Here is a 20265-nt window from a genome sequence, read left to right as displayed (position 1 = left end):
ACAGAAAAATATTCAGAAATCAATTTATTTCTCTTCTATTTCTGTTTTTTCGGACCAAAAACACGAATGCAAACACGTTTGACATTTCGTTTTTATATTTTTGCTGCCACACGAAGCGCAAAGGATCTAACGTTTTTACGGCCCGAATTACGGACCGTGTAGCGGTACGTTTTAACAGCAGCGCAGCAGTTTGGCATTAATCTGAAATGCCAAAAACGTTACGTTACGCTTCGTCTGGCCCCGCAGTATAAGATTTGTAAGCAGCTATAATTTCCAATACATTTTAGTACAACTGCAACAGAGATCCTCAACTACAGAAGCGCAGAATGGCTATCTTGTTCAGTGGCCTAGGTGGTATTTGTTATTTCTTAAATATTCCTCTGATATTCAATAAGTGCTCCTCCTCTTCCTGGCAGTCATCAGGTAAGACGACTACTTCGTCATTACACTAAACAGGCCATTATACTAACAAACCAAAATGTCGATTTAAAGATGATGACCAGTTCTTTTTAAACGTGAAATATGCTTCAAAACTGAGCTCCACTTCTCCGTATATCTAGCTTGAAACGAACCGAATATCGAATGTGACGAGACGTCAATCTGGCCACTATACCGGCATTTTGAAAACATTTGATGTGATTCGAGAAGGTGAGAAACATGCGACGAAAGGTGTGGATAAAAATTAAAACTCAGAAGCTTATAAGCAATGCGCACTTTCTACATTCCTCAAGGGATTTATTCATACATAAAAATACACCAATTCCTCCAATATTTTTTTTTTACTTTAACCCGAGAAACTTTTAAGACCGGAATTGAAATATTTCAACTGTCATTTGAGTTGACAATGATTTTAGAACAACCCGGTGTTCTCTACCTGTTGCGAATGAACTCGAAAGTCGGATGAAGACATTTTATCTTGTCAAACTTATTGTTGTCGATGCCACGAACTTTCGTGTTTTGCATCATGTAGAAAATTTTCGCGGCACCTGGAACAAAAAAGCTATTATTTAGGTGCGACGATACGAAACTCATTTACCACCGGCAATGGTGGATTGTATGTGCATTCTGAATTTCATCAGGCAGATAACATTTGATAACAGGCTGTTATTGAGGGAAGGTAATCAATGTGTTAAATCGGAGCTAGTTTGGCTGGAATTTGAGGTTGTGACGAGGGTCTTTCTGAAAATGGCGATGTTTGCAAGTACAAGCAAGTAGTCGTAAAATCCTACGATTACCAAAAGGTTCTCTTTGATAATCTTTTAATGTACATGGAAAGCACTGTTGCTTCTCCCGCGGGGTTGGAAGGAAGAAAGAAAACTCTAATGGGAGTATTTTACTTTTTCGTAGGAAATCAAGGCTGTGTCGGCTGGAGACGAACCGAAAATGGTAAACGTGCAGGATAGTCCGTGGGCACGGGGCCGTGTATCACAAGCGCAGCTTGCAACGGAGTCTTCGAGTGGTACATTGCAAAACCATCAAGCCACTGACAAAGCTATCGAGCTATCTGCGCAAGAAATCTTCGACTTCGATTTGCTAGAAAGCACGCGAAAAAAACTACTACACGAACATAAATTAGAAATGGATGAAACAAAAGAAGATAAGTATCATTCAGATCGAAATCAGCCGGTTCCAGCCGGTAGGAGCAGCAGAACTCGAGTACAAAGGATCAGTACGTCGGCCATTGATATAAGGGAACGTGTCCACGAAAAGAAGCGTGAGCTTGCCCTGCGTGGAAAGCCTGGCCACCATTCTGCGCTGCAAAATTCTACCACAGGTTCGACAGATGACAAGCGAAAGAATATATTAGACGAACCAAAATTAACGATGGACGGAAAACAAGTAGAGAAAAATCAAACAGGACAAAGTCGGGCATTTACTTCAGGTTCGCGGCAGATGCTTCAGCAGCAACAGCAGCACTGCTTGAATTTACCATCAATAACCTTTCGAAGCTGCAACGATGTTGCTGTTCGGGGTAGCAACCGGGGAGCACGGATCAGAACGTCGGCCATTGATGTCCGGGAAAGCTGCCACGCAAAAATGCGAGAAAAGGAATTAATGCGAATGCGTGAGAGAGAGCGCGAACATCTCCGGCCGACGATGACGAACCAGCAACAACAGCGGTGTAGCTGTTTGCTTCCAACAGTGTACCAAAGTGCGAACGCCAATGCTGGTAGCGGTAACAGCCGAGGACGACGGATCAGTACGTCGGCCATTGATCTACGGGAGAGCTACCACGCAAAAATGCGAGAAAAGGAATTCATGCGAATGCGTGAGAGAGAGCACGCTGTTCAAATGTTCAGTGCGGTATCTGCAGTAAGCCCGCGCCTACGCCCGACCATGTTATCATTGCCATACCGAAGTTCGGTAGAAACCAACAGGGGAGCTCGACATCGTGAAATCGCTCCTATGCGAAATAAGCCTCCTTCTCAAATGCCATACGGACGCCATCGTCATCGCCAACAACAACAGCAGAGTACCGGAAACCCGATCAGGCCGAGAGCACTGGAGCAGCGTACCTACGTTCGTAGGCCATACATGAATTGAGGAAGCGTTAGCGATGGCAGGATGTGTTGGGTCGAAATCGAATTAAAAATCCCAAGGATGTCCCAACTGGATGATCTTATAAACAAGCGTGCTGTGAATTGTACCTAAATGTCTAGTATTGGAGATGGTGGTGACTAGCTGATGCGAGAGAATCTCAGCCAAACTTCCGCCCAGCACCGGCACCGTCAGTCACCGTCCACCTGAGTAGAATCCGTAGGAACTGGAATAAATGAAAGAGCAACGAATTTGTCATAGTGACACAGGGCAGAGATGGCACCAAATTGGGTGGCAAATCAGGGGTTCGACCTGAGCCACATAAAATCAAAGAGATCAACGACGGCCTGGCTAGAGTACAAAAACAAGAAGAGGTAAGCGTTTCGCTCGGCTATCCTGCCGGGCAATCTGACCCGAAAAGTAGCGTTTTAGTATCTTGCGAAAAGCAAGTTTGCAATAGCATTTCTGAATGAGTGCTATCTGATGTTGCTTGAGGGGCCAGAACTTGTTGCTTGTTCGAAGAACTTTGGCTTTCCCACTAAGGTAATCCACAAAATCAGCCCACATGAACGATCTTATTAAATAGTAAGGTTTCTTTTCATGTTGGTAGAAAGGACCAGACCCCGTATTGGTACTTAGGTTGTTTGGCCGTATAGGTGTTGGTAGATAAACAAACACCATGCTAACGAACATAGTATTTGCTTTTGTAAGTTTTGTATTATTTTTTCTAGAAACACCTTACTATTGAATGAGATCGTTTATGTGGTTCAGGTTCTGTGAATTACATTGTGAATTTAAGATGGTTTACTGCTATAAACTAGTAGTTAATTCTCGATGGAAACTGGAAAGTCGAACCAAAAGTGCGACGAATTGTTTATTGGAAGCTTTGGGAATTACTAATGTCACAGCAAACTAACCATCAATTAATTAACTTTCCACTATTTTCTCATTGCAAAGGTTGCTGAGATGTTCAAGGACGCTAGGTTGCCGGTGGATATAATTCGATACACCATCGAGGGACGAGCTGCTCTCTAAGTTGAAGGCTGCTGGAATCAAAGCATAAGCAAAGCTGAGCGATGAATATGAGAAGGATAGGGAGGGCCAGTTTCAGTCCAGACTGTTGTCACTTACATCCTTGTGAGTCTATTGAATGGTGACGAATTGTTTAACGAATTGTGGCGGACGAATATTTTTTTTATTTAATACTGACTTCCGATAAATTTTTGAAACATGTAACTGAGTAAAAGCAACTCGAAACGAGTGAAGAAGAAGAAGAAAATAATATCAACCTAAGGTGTTGAAAGGAATAACATGAAAATGGCATTGGAATTACGCCAGAGATGCGAAAGAATTGAACTGTGAAGAATTGAATTGAAATTGTCTTTATGTTTGAAGTCTTTAAGTTGTATTCTGAAAATGAATTTAAATTTGAATTAATTAATTTGTGAAGCACATTTTCTCATTGAACTCGTTTCATGAGATCCTATCAATTGAAATGAATGTGCAAAATGTTATTTACAAGACAGGATGATAAACTCATCCATCTTCAGGATTCTGTCAAATCACTTATGTGATAGACTATTGAGACATTGGTGTCCTTATCAATTTGGTGTCATTATATAAATGTTTCTCAATAAATACAATAAAAACACAACCAAATATGTTTTTTAACACAAATAAATCACTGCGCATATAACGAAACAGCAGAATGAACGTTTTTTGGGCCCCTTATGTGTGATGGGACAATGGAGGGGCCCTTACAACAACGAACTGTACAACGACCTTGAAGGATGGTATACGTCTCGCCAGGCTCCGGTGTGCTAGTCATGTCATGCGAACGACGGACGACGAACCATCCCGTAAAGTCTTCCTAGATCGTCCATATAGTGCGAGGGTGCGACTGCACCGATGGCAAAGCAAGAGTAGTCGGTTTATCTAATTGGCGGACGAAGGCGTTCAGGGAAACGGTGGAGGGAGTTCCTGCTGTACGCCAGGACTCCTCCAAGTGGCTAGGTTTCTGTTGGCCATATAATTTGCATTCAGCTTGCCATGGCCATGGCTACATACAACAGTTTTGGCAAGTCATCGCTAAAGTCAGTTGATTACTAGCACCCCGCACCATGCCTACCGAAAGTCTGAGAGGTGCTGAAACCATTAAGCTGCAATTAAGGACATGATCAAATGCGTTTGCCATTGAATGGTATGTAGTATGCGCGCTATCATTTTGAGGAGTTTCAGTTTTCATTTAGAGTTTGTTGGTGACAGCCATCGCGAACAGCAGCAACCAAACACGGCGCAAAGTCAAACAATAGTGTGTGCCTGCGCTCGCTGTGGCTAACGTCTTTATCCGCAACATAACCATCGCACAAACACAAACACTCATATAGCAGCACGCACTTTTAGCAGGTAAATACTGGGATGTATCGACTGGGCACCGACATATTTGCTTTTTGTCAAGCATAGCTGAACGATGCCTGTCATAATTCGGATCCTCAATTTTATATTTACAGCGCAAATTTACATGAATCAAACTACTCTTAAAAACGGCAAAAAACTAAAGTGAGGTAGCGGTTTTGATTAGGTAAAAATACAAACATAGTTGTTAATAAGCCATTCTTTTATCCGAACCATCAACAAGATATAAAATATAATGAACAAATTTAAGTTGAACATTTGAGCATATCCAAGTAGGTTGGATTTTGACGATGGTGCATCTCGGCCGATCCCGTACACCACACAAAGTGCAGTTGTGTTGGTGCTAAACGTTGCCGATCGAAAGTCAGTCAATTTTACTCTGCTCATGGCACTTCTCTTCCTATATAGCTTCTCTACGCACGGCAACAGCAAGTCTTCGTTCGGTAGCGAATGTAGCAGGGTTAACATTCTATTGGCAAACGTGTTACGGTCCGGTACGAAGTGGCACTGTGTAGACATTTCGACCAGGAAGGCAAGAAAAGTACCAATTACATAGTTCGTGTGATGTTGTTTTAGTTTGTTTATTCCTGTGCCGATTGTGCGTGAGCAACCGTGTGGCCCTAATACGGCTCTGTCCGTTCTAATAATAATAAATAAGCCGTCTGGTGATTTGCGTTCTGCAGTATTAGGGTTTTCTAGCGTTCTGGGCGTTCCCTGGCTGCTATTGCTGGTAGCATTATCATTCTAACCTGTCCGTTTGTCCGTCTGTTAGTTTGTTTTTAACTTTTTTTGCCCAGTTGGCGAAAGCGGGGCTCGCGGAACTCCGTAGCAAATTGAACGCAATACGCCGACGGCACACCTTGTCTTCATCGGCCAGACCGAGAGAACATTTATTGCGAGTGCATCATCGCTAGTGATTGAGCGAGAAGACAAAACAGTGAACGCCAAGCGAAACGACAACAGAGAATTGCTGTTGCGGAAAGAAAGAGAAACAAACGCTAAAGAAGGGTACGCGAAGCGTAGAAGAAAATTGTGTAGAAACCTAGAAAGAAATAACACAACGAATCACGGATTTCGTTTCGCGTAAACTCTAAAGCGGGTCTTCATATCAGGTCTTCGCACGTTTAAACTGTTTTCATCGAAACGTTTCGCAAGCGCTCCGATGACAGCAACCTTCACTACATAGTGTTCGTCCTGAGAAAGTGCATCGCTGTGAACCTCCCGTTTGGAAGACGCCTGGTATTGTCTCGCAAAACAGCTTGCAAAGAAGTGCACAGCATCGAAGAAGCCAAACCTAAAATACACCTCATCTGACTCATCGAGCCATCGGACCCAGCAATCAACATAAAACCGCGTGTGCAGTACAATTCAGTCCAGAATATAACACTATAAGTAATTCGTCTCTAACCAACCAGTCGCTATCACTCTGCACCGCTACCCTAGCGTGAAACGCAAAGATGGCGGGGGAAACTGTTGCATCTGGTTCAGCTGAACACCTGGACGTTACCTCTGACAACAGCTCAGACCCTGGATTGTTGTATGGTATTTTTCATGAGATCATCAGCAGCCCATTGAATTTGGCACTAGTCGGTGTCATCACTTTCCTGCTGTATAAGATCATGAAGAGCCGCCAACAGCCGACTGCTCTGCCTGAACCGGAACCGGAGCTACCGCGTCTGCGGCGTGATTTCACCGTCGCCGAGCTGAAGAAGTACGATGGTACGCAACCGGACGGTCGGCTACTGGTAGCTGTAAATGGAACCGTGTATGACGTAACGAAAGGCAAACGCTTCTACGGACCAGGTATGAGGTTCATATACTGTTTATCATGACTTCTTATCAATTGGCATACATTTTTCCCAATCCAGCTTCGAATGGAAAACTAGCAAGCCTAAATAACGTTTTCCTTCAGCTTCGAGCCAACATCTGCTTTGGATTGTAAAGCTCAAACAGGATCTGAACAAGTTTGATTGTTTTCCATGCAGTAAACGTAATACATGGTCGTAATTTTATCTAGTGTTTTATTTGTTCTAGTTTTTATTCGGTCTGGTTCTGTAATAACGCTAGGGTGTGCTCATCTCTCACATTCCTACGTTTAGCCACGAACCAAATGTTTCTATGTTAGCTCGAACATTACAGCATGGGTTGCTTTTTATATCAATACAAAAAGTACTATTTTCGATTATTACAAATTACCGGTTATGTAAATTTTACTACTGATACTAATAGATACTGTTTTACGTAAATGAATGGTGGGCTTTTGAACAATATCAAAACCACTGTATATTTTATAGATGTAGAAACGCTCTTGTAGGGTCCACTCTTTATCTCTGCCCAGAAAATAAATTAGGTCCAATTAAATTTGGGAAAGGCCTAGATTGCGCGCAGCTGGCAGTTGCGTTGCACCAATTCATGTTTATGTGGATCGTGTTTGTTTGTATGTGTGTGTGCATTTATCTAGCCTGCCCTCGCTATGTAACTTGATTTCTGCCGCTGTTTTTAATGAGAGAGAAATCGTGTCTATTAAGATGCTGGAACGAAGGCTGAATGTAGAAAGCATAGCGCTTTTGGTATGACGTGTTTCAAATGCGAAATAGAATGATCATAAGCATAAGTGCGAAATAGAATGATCGAACGATGCTTCCGAGCGTACCGAAGGTGACTTTTGAAATTGTCCATTCTACATTACAAGTTATCTACGATTTATCGCTGGGCAGAATGTTTACATAATTTACACATAGTTTAGTTCCTGGATGTCGCGAGAAATGGTCTTCTTGACTTAGCGGTCTTCGAGCACCTCCTTATCATCTTTTGCCTTTCGTTTGTTATAGTTGCAATTAATGAAGCAACAATAATCATTTAGTACAATGGGTACATCTCATCGGCTGGAGGGCGATGCCATGGAGAACAGCCATGGAAGAAAATTAAGGTGTGGCAAACAGTATGGAATTCATACCATATTGTTGAATTCATTCAATATGGAATTTCAATGTGGTGTACATCATACCAATGAAAATTCTTAAAAATAACGACCATCGTTTAAGGCAGACCGGCCAAGTGATAAGACAGAATGAATCAGCACAATTTGATGCTCGATCGCCCCATGAAATCAGTAGTCCTTATCACGGCTGTGCTGTGCTGTGCGTTCCACTATTAGAATGGTATTCTCAGCTCTTGGTATATAGCACTGTCTTTACAAAGAGACTACTATAGCTATGAATAGGTGATAGCCATAGATAACATTCAAAACAGCCTCGAGATATTAGGTTCCAATGTCAGGCGCAGTGCAGTTTCAACATGATATTAAACATTCCGTCCGCAGACTGTGACGGCAAGGGCCCCGTGCCCTGGCTAACCGACTGTGAACATTTTATGCACCATCATCTTTGGACATCGGGGTGATAACGAAACTTTTTTCAAACTGACCCTACTGTTGTGTGCTGTCTCCTCATACTTAACTATGAGCTTCGCTTCTTGGGCCTTTTCGGGTTTCGTTGTGTCGTGCGGAGTGATAGATAGAAGGTGTTATTTTCGCCACTCCACCTCTCCGAATACCGGAGGTGACGAGGGTCAAGTTCAAAGGAACGGACAAAGTGCGCCATCACACGTTTACAGACAGCCATTCTCTACATGCGCTCTACGTGTGAGTAACGATATGCACGAATGCGAGATTGTGCAATACGACGATAAGGAGCCGGCTGCACGAATAAGGCCATCTATTTTGGTTTCGTTATATTGGTTTTCTAATTCGAGCGTTGTCATTGAACGAATTTTAATCATTGTTCCTATTGATTTTAATCATTCACATGCTCCTTCGCATGTTTCCATTTCATTCTTTCTTAAACCCCAGGGGCCCGCTATTCAGCATTTGGAGGACGAGATGCATCCCGCGGGCTGGCGACATTCCAAGTAACCGGCTCTAATGAAGACGAATACGACGATCTTAGTGATTTAAATGCCAGTGAGATGGAAGCCGTGCGTGAGTGGGACGTTCAATTCCGAGGTAAGCAGTGTCCCTGCACTGCCTGCAGAACGAACGAAGATTGTCGATAGGTGCAGAGCTCTAATAACCACAACCCACTCTCATCGCATCATATGTTTTGTTACAGAAAAGTACATTGTCGTCGGGCGCCTGCTGAAACCGGGTGAACAACCCACTAACTACTCGGACGAAGATGAAGATGCCACGGCAGATGGGTCGGAAAAGAAAAAGCGTGCTGCTGCTGCCGCCGCTGCCGCCGCTGCTAAAACCCTCGATGCGGATGCTCCCGCTGCTGACACTCCCGCTGCTGCCACTTCCGTCACTGACATTACTAGCTCTGACCCTGTCGTGGTTGCTAAAGCGGCTCCAACAGTGTCTACGAATGACACACCTAATAAGATTTCTGTTGACGATACCACCAGCTCTTCAGTAGACACGGCCACGGCATCCACCGATGCGGATAGGCCAAAAACTGAGTGACGCTTCTTACCTGCTCCACAGCAGCATTTGCAACAGCTATCAGAATTCCCGATTCCAGATATGTTAGCTACGCACACGAACACAATCAACCAAAACCAAGCGCGATATCCGCACGATCCAGGACCACAACTGTCGACAGATAGGACACCGCCAACACAAGATATCTTAACGAATGCCGTGCTACAGCACAACCAACCTCAAAAGCTTCATCATAATCTGCATCATCGTCCTCAGCAGCAGCAGCATGTAGTTAGCAGTACTAGCAGCGATGGAGTGGTGGAGTTGTTCAACCAAGTTTTTGCGGGTGATGTAGCGGAATCCCCAGACCCGTGCTCTTTGACCCCAACTAGCACAGCAACAGGTACAGATGTCGCAGGATCTAGTTTCAGCCGACGAGCAAAGACTGGGCAACGCGATGAAGCTGTTGGGTCGATTGAAAATTTTGGAAGCGAACCTGATAACAACATGACGGATGACAAACGGTTACTTTACGATCAGCATAGTCTTTGCGATATGTTTGGCTATTGAAAATGATCTATCAAGTTCATGGTCGGTCGGAATGCTATGAACCAGCTGTTTTAGGCTGTTACCGATGATCGGAACGTAGAACAGCACAAAACGGGAGTGACTAACCTTTATGCTTGCCGTTTCTGCCGTTGTACTAGTGTGTTTTTTATTCCTTCGTGCAATATGGACAGGGTTGATGGGTAAATGGTAAATGGTAAAAGACATTGTGGTCTTGTTTTTATATTGTACATAACTTTTTGATTTTTGAGATACAGTTTTTGGTCGTTGTTAGTATGCGTCCATCTCGTGCGTATATCATGCGTTTCTCGCCCATTTTAGACATTCGTTTTTGAAAAAGGTAGCTGGGATGATTTCTTTTTTTTTATTTGTTCTTGTAGTGAGGTCTGGCAAAAAGCTGCACCATTACTGTACTAGCTGTAGCTACTTATTGACCATCCTATTTGCAATAACATCGTAATAATATAGTGTTTTATCTTGAAATACCGATTTATACAGCTTTACGTATTATCGTTCGTGTAGCTTCTTTGTGACGTAGCTGCTGGAACAGCTTCGGCTCGTATTTAAATGAAAGGAAGTCCCATTTGGAGCAAAACAAAACGAAAAGTGTAATGTTTTAGGTGCAATGTATTTAGGTGCACCGCAATTAAGGCGGTGGCGATGTCTCTATAGAAAGACAAATCAATAACCTACCCGGGGCACCAGTCTTGTTAAAAAACAATTAAGGGCACATATACCACAACGCAACCTCACTCAGTGTGTTGTACCTATGCCATTTTGCGAAGTTTCACTTTTTTTATATGCAGTTGATATAGACAGCCATGGCGATGCAGTTGTGTTCGTGATGGCAAAGACTGTTGTTGATGTCGTTAATTGTGTTTTAACGAGGGCGGTGTCTCCAGGTCGGTCATCGACTTGTATCTCTATAGAGTGGTTGCTCCCGTTCACCGACTTAAAAGTATCAAAAGAAGTTAAAGGTCATCATTACATGCAATTTGCGAGTCGTTAAAATGTTTCTTTTGCTTTTTTCCCTCTTGTTTTCTGTGTTAGTAGAAGTTGGCAGTTGCTCTACTAAATTGTTAGAAAGCCATACGAATGGAACCATACATTGCCCAAACCGAATGCGATGCAATCACTCACTTGTTGAAGGATAATGACTTTTATCTAAATCGTCATTCGACATGTTTACAAAGGTCTGCAAAATATAGGCCCACTTCTGCACTTCTTCCGTGACTTCTCGGTACGCCTGAAATTCTTCGACTCTTTTGGTCCTTTTGACTACGACGTTTCGTTTAATTCGTGGAACAAAGATTAAACTAGCATACTACTTACATCAACTTACACAACGGTAGGAAGTGGCAGGGTTAAAGGAAGAAGTGAACAATAATCTAACAACCTAATGTGGAACAAACTGTGTCTTGGTATTTCTAAGCTGAACGCGCTTTTATGATGCACGGTTTTCTAGATAACAAAGGAGTAAGGCAAAATTGTGGTGTCGTAGAAAACAAAAAATAGACCGGATATTTTTTTTTAAATTTTGGTTGGGTATCATTGATAGAGCTTGTGCAGTTTTCTGTCAGCAGCAATATCTTTAAAAATGACTAATTTTGCAGTTTATGCCAGCAGGTTTTTCCTCTTCACTATACTTATATAACTCGAAATCATGGCACATGACGCACGATGCAGCGAAAAATGAAAACGAATTTCTTTTGAAGCTTCTTTTCTTGGTCGGTATACGGTCCAGTAACAATTCGAACATAGTATCGTTTTTTTTTCATACAAAAAATATGTCCGGTTCACAAGTCTTGATAGCACGCTTGGATATTTTGTCTTCCAACTGCACCCAAATATTGGTCTCTTCACCAACAATCTGGAGAAATATTTTTATTATATTGTAATTATCACCTGGTGGATAAGTTGCGGGTAACGTTTGCTGCAGGTTTCTTATTTGACGCACGTGTTTGTGTCTTTATCGCGTTTTGCGAATGTTTCGTTTCTACAATTGCCTTCACGAAAATTTAGAACTTTCCGTTACCGGACTGATCGCTATATATCGCGTAAACGGATATCGCGGGGATTTCCCTTTACCGGACACAAAGCAGAGACTTCATATGAAAGAGCCTGGCTTCGGGTCTGTCTGTACTATCACCGTATTATTTTCGTGTATATTCTATTCTGTAACCATTGATGTACTTCGTCTATTAACATGGTGTTACGTTATACCGTATTTATAAAACTATTCATGTTTGTAATAACGAGGGAAAAATGAAATATCTCGTAGAAGAGGGGAGTGACGATATGTTGTGCAGGAAAACTGTGAAGAAAACTGGTTTTTTTACTCTTAACAGAACGGATTGGGCCGTATTTATAAGAAAAGTGGTAAAAAAAGGATACGCATACTTTGTTGTTTTTTGCTCCGCGTCTAATGTTTACTTTCACACGAATGCATCCGCAAGCAAATATCTTCACAAAGCGAGATAAAGTGAGAGTCAACCGAAATAGAAATGAGAAGAATGGACGTTAGAAGGAAACAAAGATAGCATACAAAAAAGTTAAACATTAGAGCAAACGGTGGTAGGTCGGGGATTATATTTGTAAAGGCTTTTTTCCTTGCATTGAAAAGTATGCGGACTTGTGCGACTGGACGGACTTGTTCGACTAACCGTAGGTGTATGACGCAGTATATTTGACTGTTCATAGTGGAGTAAGTGGTGATGGAACCGTGGCGCCAAATCCATCGGATAGTTTGATATCACTGGAATACAAAAAAACGAAAATTCCTGAAACCGTTTATAAACGGCGAAAGAAGTCAAAAATGGAAAACGTAAAAAAGGAAATAAACCAGATCAAATAAATACGTTTCAGTCATGGCGTCTACCTTAGTCGTTACTTTTATTTTACAACTTTTGAGCAACAATGTCTACGTGTACATGTGTTAAAACAGTATATTCCTAGATGGGATTTTTGTGGTTTCTACTTTTCTTATAGTCAACACTCGCCTTTTAGCTTAACGGTGTTATTTATAGAACCGTAACGATTTTTGTCGTAATAACGGCTTTTACTCTACCCTTCTTGTGTAGCATTAGCACTAGTTATATAACAAGGCTTGATGCGGTTCTATCTACATGTATATTATATAGTGTACTACACAGTATATTTTTTATGAAACTGCAAAAATGGAAAAAATACAAAAAAGAAACACCACTTCTCCCATGCGGTGAATCAATACAGAAGTAAGCCTGATAAAGCATCCGTTGCTATCGCTTGGCTAAAGCTAAGCTGCACAGACAACTTTGAACTTTTTTCTAGAATATTTTTCCTAGGCTCTGCGAACGCCGGAAGGGGTTCCAGCTGCCGGAGGTAAAGCTGCTGAGGCGTGTTTTGCCGAGTTTTGAACGGGATTTGATCGGCTTGGTGGTAGTGCCAGTCGGTGACGGTGCACCGGACGAGATACCGGACGAGCTACCTGATAACGTTGAGATGGACCCCTTGCTGCAGTGGCTTGAAACTATTGGCTAGAATGTGAGAAAGACCGATTCAGAGAGTCTGTCGTCCAGTGGATGGAAAAGTCAACTCTACCGCTACCTTTAAGTAATTGCGATCCATTGGAGTGATTACTTTCAACTCGAGGCTCGTCCCGCAGTTTCTAATTAGCTTTAATAGCTGCTGCAGCGTGTACCACTTAACGTCATAGCCGCACAATTCCACGATGAAGTCGCCTTCTTTCAGACCGCCGAGCTGCAAGAAAATAGTGTCGTGCTGTTATGTAACTAATGGAACGTAAAGGGTACAGTACAACTGAAACTTACGTCAGCCAGAGAGTTGATTTCGACGGTTGCTATCATGACGGGTGCATCGCCGCGAACATTAAACCCGAAGCTGGCGATGTCGTTCACATCGTCGTTTACGGCATTCGGCCGTCCGATCTCCTCCTGCATTTTCAGGGCTCTGAAGTCGCGCTCCGATACGTTGCAAACGTTCTTCAGGCACACCTCACACGCCCGGTTGTCGTTATAGTAATTTGTCTTGTTGGCACATTCGCCACAGCACCGCAACCCTCCGCCTAGTGGATGGCTGGCGGAAACGCTACTGTTGGTACTGTAACTATTAGTACTGTGGCTATGATTGCCCTTGACCATGGCGCCCCGGTACTGCTGGCGATCAATCGTTCCAGCCACGGTGCCGCCGCCCCCACCAAGCATGAGAGTGTTGCTTTTTTTCTGCAATCGAACACTGCGAGGGGCCGTCCAGTGCCGCCGAGCGGAGAAGACCGCGATTGGTCCGAGCTTCCGGAACGGATCTTCGATCTTGTGTGCAGTGAAGTCGGGCCCGGTTAGCGATATCGTAAACTTCGACGTTGTGTTCAGCGTCACGTCGACCAGGGGGTCGAGGTCAGACTCGTCGAGCGGAGTACTGTCCTCTACTGCCGTCATGCAACTGCGTTCCATCTCCAGTTCCTCACTAGTACGTTCGTGCGCGTAGTTCAACACTTTCGTGAGCGCAATCTTGTTTTTGAGCTCACGGCACATGCGCTGCAACCGTTGGGCCTCCTCGTGGTTTGACAATGATTCACGCAGGTGAGCCCGTCGCAGCGCCCTAGGATCGAGGTCTGCATCCAGTGACGTTTCGTCGAAGATGAATGTGTCCTGGGACTGCTGGCCGTGTTCTTTGCGTTGTTTGCCGGTGTTCGTGCTTCTTTCACTTTTCTCTTGCATGCTTGGCTCCGATGCTACCGATTTGGCTGTATGATAGTGTGCTAGGGCTAATAAGAAAACGGAAAGTTACGGACGGACAGTTCTGTGAGACAAAGTAAGTTCACTGCTAGCAGCTCCGCAAGGCCCAAGTAGAAGGAGAGGCACTATTGTGCTCCGAGAGATTTACTGGCCATAACTGCCTACCTTTATAGTACTCTGACTTCAGTGGCACTAATCCAGCCCAGCACTCTGGCAGGTAGGTGTGTGCCTCGTTGCTATGGATTATCCGATGAATCTCGCGGTACTCTAGTGCTAGCTGGGTTGCTTCACCGGACAAATCTCGATGGCTCTGCGACGAGGCAACCCAAAATGAAACGACGATAAAATGGAATTAATTAAAAATTGAATTGAACTGAACCACAGGGGAAACCAGCAATCGGCCCGCCGCCATACCTGTACACTTTCCAGCTCATTCGTATACTTTTCTAATTGTAGCAGAAGTTTTTCATACAAACACTCTCGGGCTTGCGCCAACATAAGAGCCACTAGGACTTCCAGCACCTAGGATAGCCAATGGCAAAGAAATTGAAAACGATCAAATCCAAATTCTCTATTTGGCATCTCGGTTCCAACGCTACCTGTGGTTTAAGGTCCATCGAAGGAGCGTTCGTGAAGGTATCGAAGATATGGCGGAACACGCCAGCCGCACGTAAAAAGTTGTCAACCGCTGCATCGAGGCCCTGCTCGGACGATCGGTCCTGCTTGGCGCCGATCTGCGTATAAATGGCGGCCAGGTTGAACAGTATGCATGCTTTCTCGAATGCTACGGTCCGCTGGCACGATGGCACTCCTACAATAGAGGGTTGGTAATGAGCTCTGCTGCTAGTAGATGACCAACGACTGCTGCTACTGTGAGAAGCCCAGTGCGACCGAATGCCAACACCCTTTACGCACCCGTAAGTGAGTCATACCACTCAAAGTACACGCCCAGGTTCCGGTCCGGTGGAAAGAAGCGCCTCTCGACGTAATACAACAGATTGTAGTAGCGGAATAGCAGTGACACGCCTTGCAGATCTCGGGTCGGTGTTTTGGCGGCCTGCGCAGTCGTGGCAAAGCAAAAAAAAACATGTGGAATTCGTACGATTGAGCGGCCATTGTCGGTCATGGGTATGGGTCCTCTTACCTGTCTCGTATCAGTAATGTCGGCGATGGCATCCTCGTACGTGTGTGAATTTTCGCTGTAGTGTTCCAGAATGAAGTCCGAGAACGCTTCCATAAAGTTCACCTCTTTCGTCTCCTTTAAACCGAGTGGTATCATCGGTATGACGTAGTCCAGTCTGGTGGAGTAGAATAATTGCGGTCAGAGCACGCAGCCCTACATTCACTCTTTGGCGCACCGCTCTCACCCATCGCTCTGGTAGATCTCCACCGACGAGTTGAGTTCCGAAAGCTGCTCCTTCAGTAGCTGCAGGTTCGAATTGACAAAGCTCAGCTCGAGTGCGACCGTGTCCTTCAGCTTCTTATTCGTGGTCGCTTTGTAGAGATTTTCTGCACCGGCCCGCAACCTTAGCTCCTTGTTGATTTCCTGGTTTAGTTTGCACCGCTTGTTCTGCAGCTTACCCCGACACGTAGCTGCTCGAGGGTCTGACCCCTGGATAAGGAGAGAATTGCAATAAAAGAAAAACAAGCCCTTGTCAGTGACATGAACTGTATGATTCTGGCGAATTCCATGCGGCCCGAGAGAAAAAATCGCGAGATTTCCAGTTAAGGAAGTAGTGAAGCGGTAACAATGCGAGACAAAGTCACACACAATAAATTCGAAGATGTACACATTACAAGTAACAATGCGCAGAACCAAATCACCTAACTGATCTGGAGACGTTTTGGACCATACTATATTTGGTAATACTTGTTCCGGTTCCTGGGTGATACACGTCTACCCGTCCCTTGATGGAACGAAAGATGCTACTGTCAATTGTCTTTTTTCCCCAAAGGACAACGAACAGTTGAATAATGGTCTTGTCGATATGAGAAAATGTCGCCATAAAGTCTTCACGAGCGATCGGGCCCGATGATCGGGTGTTTGGGTTTCCGCATTCCCCGTGAAGTCATTTCGAACCGTCGTGCATACCTAATCGGACTCGTCTGGGGACGACGATTATATATTCGATAGTTGCGCTATCGCTAAGCGAACCTTTACCGGATCCGTTACATAAGCGGTTAGCATATTCGAGATTTCTCTGTTTTCTAAATTTCACATAAGGGCCTACGATTGGAATGCGACAATACTCCCTCTTTTGGGCACCGGGGTTGGTTTTTTGTGCCGTTGCTTTGGCCTCGGTTCGTTGCTCGCAACGGCTCCAAACACACTCGGAATTGGAATCATAACACATCTTTTCGTCTGATTGTTTGGTGCCATTCTCATCTACGCAACCACTTTCTTCGTAGCCAGTCTTGGTACCGTCGTAGAGTATGATACCGGACAAACCGGGGACCGTGTTTTAATTTTGCGACCGGACGAGCAGAAGATTGAGCGTTGCTTGAGGGTTGGATGGTTGAGTAATCACAGATGGGAGCTTGATTGTCGGCGTGCCGCGGCCGCGTAGATAGCGACGAAAGATGGCCAACACAACACATCTTTTCACTTTAAGTTGGTCAATTGTTTGAAACGCCCGCCGGAAGTTCGTCGAATCGGACGATGGGAATTTTGTTTTCCATCCCGTGCCGCTGGATACGATGCGGGGGTTTCACCAGAGACTTGGGGAACTCAACTCGACTGGTATTTTCTATCCGAGTCCATTCGAGCATCAAATTATCTAATGATCATCCACTCGATCTTGAGCTAACGAGCAGGCGAGTCAGAGCAGCCTTGCAGCCTCACGTACGATTACGATATCGATGTCATCATAGTGTATCGCGCTTCCTTCTAGGGAGAGTGAGTGTGCATCCTGCGTAGCGTACAGCGTCCAGTACCGGTCCCCAGCTATCTATCGGCAGGCCAAGAAACGCATTTGGGTCAGTGGCACACTATCAGTATCGTCCCAGTGTGCGCTAACCGTGGGCTGCCGTAGGGAGACAAAATGGGACCATTGGCACACTTCACGGACCCAGTCGCCAGCCAGTCGTAACGAGAGTTTTGTTTGAAAATGGGCATCCTCGACTGTGTTTCTGACGGAACCGGTTCTCGTTCCAGCGCTACGCTGCCCGCCCGACTCTAAGCCCCCAGAAGCCCCCAGAGTATCAACGAGTACGGTGAAGCGGATTGATCGCGTACAGGTGAAACCGTTGCCGGGAGCCGGGCGGAGGACGCTGGAGCAGCAGCAGCAGCATCTTTGGCCATGCTTTTGTCGATCTCTCCTTTAATGTGTTCAGCGCGTGCTGCTGCTGCTGTTGCCTCAGCTGGACAGCGCACCCCAACTATTTGCTCGCTTAACGTCTACCAACGGAACGCTTCCAATTAGGCGTAGATCTGCGTCCGCCACCTTTCGTCTGCTGGCTGGCACAATGGCCGTACTCTTGGGGAAAACGGTAATCGCACCGTTCTCTTCTCTGATTACCTCATCTGAAAAGAGGTGCCCTGCCTGCCCTGGTTCGGCCCTTGGCACAGTTTGCAGAGCCTGGACCGGACTAGAGACGATGGACGATGGCAGCGCGGCCGATGATGTGGAGACAACTATCCCCAGCATCACGGGGATGTCTCGTGGCAACACCGCTCCCTCTCCTCCCCTCTCTCTCTCATTCTCTCTAGGTGACCTAGTTCCACCCCTCTGCCGGTTGACCGAGATCCCCGATTACGTCGAATATTCTGGAGCGAGTAACTGGTTTTCTACCTTGACGTAAGAGACGTGGGCCCACCAGCATCCAAGCCTTTCGCTACCCTACTAAACCCCGGTGGCCCCCTTTTTCCTGTGCCCCAGGGGCGCTGGTTATATTACGCTTCTTGTTTGTTTTCTTTCGCTTGGCCTCCCCTCGCTTCGCCTTGGAACAATAAAAGAGGGTGCCACCAGAAATAATAGTTTGGGGCTGCGGTGCGGCAATCGACCTTAATCGAGCTGCACGAGTGCCGCACGTGCAGCTGGCTTTTTTCCACGGGGAACAATTTGAGCCAGCTTTTGACAAGGTATTTGGTGACACCGCCAATAGAAGAGAATCGAACTTACGGTCGTAAGCAGTTCCTCAACACCGGCTCATAGTTTCCCACGCTTGGTAGCTGCAGTTATGCGCTAGAACCACGATAGTAACGTCACAACTGCGCCGCGACAACATAACCATACCAACGTGCAGTGCCAGATGTCAGCGATCAAGCCAAGGACAATTTTCAAAGCTTGCAGCCCAAAAGCAGGTACCAGCGGCCAGAACACTAACACCCGCTAACCCATATTTGCGAAAAATAAAATTAGTCTTGTCCTAACAGCCGCCAACCATGCGTTTTGATCTGCGATCTGCAAAAGAAAAAAAACAGAAGAACATCGACACTCGACTGCTAATAAGGAATGTATCGCTTCGGTTCTTCGGAGAGTGTGCCTGCGAATAACGTACAGGCCGGCCGCACACAGGATATTTTGACGATTAAGATATCGCCTAAACTGCTGATGCTGATGGCGTACAGCATTCATGGGACGAACATGAGCGAAACAACGCCATTTCCCTTCCCCACGGAAGGGAAATATGACGGTTTTACCAACCAAACGTCAAGTCAGATATTAAAGTCAGGGACCGTGGTCGGCAGTAGACGAGTATCTTCCGGTTTAGATTGGTCTAGTTGATGCCAGAGCTTGGTGTCTGATCCCTCGCAAGTCTTGTTACTATCACATAAGACAACAACAATATTGACAGGTAGAGTGCAAAGTGTACAGGGGAGGTGTTCAGTAAGTTCTTTGCCTCGATAATAGAGGGCGCTGCTGGGCCCGTAGGGCCCAAATTTTTTTGTTATTAGATCTAGAAGTTAATTCGTGCGGTTTTACAATGGACGGCGTTACTCACTAAATATAACAATTTTTTTTAAAGAAATATGTGTCCGATAGCTACTGTCATTACGCACCTAACGCAGTATAGATTGTTTGGTCTCAAAGTGTAAACAACACCTGTTGTAAGCATTTGAACTTGTAAAGTTTTGTTCCTGGAAGAGTGTTTTTGCGGGGAGCACTTTTTCATTACTGCTTGCAAGGCAGAAAAAAGGGATTCTTGTACCGAATTGTCACTGGTGATGAAAAGGGGAGTTAGTACAAAAATCCTAAATGCAAAAAGGCCTGGTGAACCAGGTCCATCGCAACCAATGCGAAACAATCACTTTGCATGATGAATTTATTGAGGGACAATCCCGTCAACAACATTTAATGCATTTGAAGCAAAGTTTTGCCCATAAAACAAAGAGAATGGGAAAAAAGACAGAATAAGCTGATTTTTCAAAATGACAAAATTACCATACATCGCAAAACCGGTCAAAAACTATCTCGAAAATGCCGGACGGGAACTGTTAACCACACGGCTGTATTTACCAGATGTAGCTCTTTTGGACTAGTATTTGTTCCGCTACATGAGTAACGATTTGGCAGCTTATTATGAGTAACGAGGGGCTAACTTATTATGAAAGTATTGAAGGGTCTCTGAGAGGATCGCTGATAAAGATAA

The 20265-nt window shown here is 44.8% G+C and overlaps 3 protein-coding genes across 5 annotated transcripts in view; 2 read left to right on the top strand and 1 right to left on the bottom strand.

Moving 5' to 3' along the window:
* The first annotated feature begins 962 nt into the window (after positions 1-962).
* On the top strand, positions 963-4146 carry LOC131213615 (uncharacterized). 2 transcript variants are annotated; one of them, XM_058207691.1, is made up of 3 exons: positions 963-1117; positions 1348-2912; positions 3496-4146. In XM_058207691.1, the coding sequence occupies exon 2, from the start codon at positions 1384-1386 to the stop codon at positions 2542-2544; it is 1161 nt and encodes a 386-aa protein (XP_058063674.1). In that variant the 5' UTR covers positions 963-1117; positions 1348-1383; the 3' UTR covers positions 2545-2912; positions 3496-4146. The 2 variants fall into 2 exon arrangements, with proteins under 2 accessions (XP_058063674.1, XP_058063675.1); XM_058207692.1 differs by lacking the exon at positions 963-1117 and adding an exon at positions 1175-1241.
* Positions 4147-5427: 1281 nt separating this feature from the next.
* On the top strand, positions 5428-13041 carry LOC131213852 (membrane-associated progesterone receptor component 1-like). Of its 2 annotated transcripts, XM_058208040.1 has the most exons (4): positions 5441-5494; positions 6109-6756; positions 8804-8956; positions 9063-13041. In XM_058208040.1, the coding sequence occupies exons 2-4, from the start codon at positions 6411-6413 to the stop codon at positions 9413-9415; spliced, it is 852 nt and encodes a 283-aa protein (XP_058064023.1). In that variant the 5' UTR covers positions 5441-5494; positions 6109-6410; the 3' UTR covers positions 9416-13041. The 2 variants fall into 2 exon arrangements, with proteins under 2 accessions (XP_058064022.1, XP_058064023.1); XM_058208039.1 differs by having other exon boundaries at positions 5428-6756.
* LOC131213851 (rhophilin-2) overlaps positions 12817-20265 on the bottom strand; it is a 33801-nt gene continuing 26352 nt past the window's right edge. Inside the window, exons 2-10 of the mRNA XM_058208038.1 lie at positions 16041-16285; positions 15818-15971; positions 15589-15730; positions 15273-15484; positions 15088-15195; positions 14839-14983; positions 13750-14702; positions 13526-13678; positions 12817-13455 (exon numbers count right to left, since the gene is read on the bottom strand). Of these exons, the coding sequence (XP_058064021.1) occupies positions 13246-13455; positions 13526-13678; positions 13750-14702; positions 14839-14983; positions 15088-15195; positions 15273-15484; positions 15589-15730; positions 15818-15971; positions 16041-16285 (2322 nt within the window). The 3' untranslated portion in view covers positions 12817-13245. The remainder of the gene's footprint in view (positions 13456-13525; positions 13679-13749; positions 14703-14838; positions 14984-15087; positions 15196-15272; positions 15485-15588; positions 15731-15817; positions 15972-16040; positions 16286-20265) is intronic.

This window comes from Anopheles bellator, chromosome X (assembly GCF_943735745.2).
Source record: "Anopheles bellator chromosome X, idAnoBellAS_SP24_06.2, whole genome shotgun sequence".
Lineage (NCBI taxonomy): Eukaryota > Metazoa > Arthropoda > Insecta > Diptera > Culicidae > Anopheles > Anopheles bellator.
The sequence above is the reverse complement of the archived record's forward strand: the minus strand, read 5'-3'. Positions and strand labels throughout refer to the sequence as shown.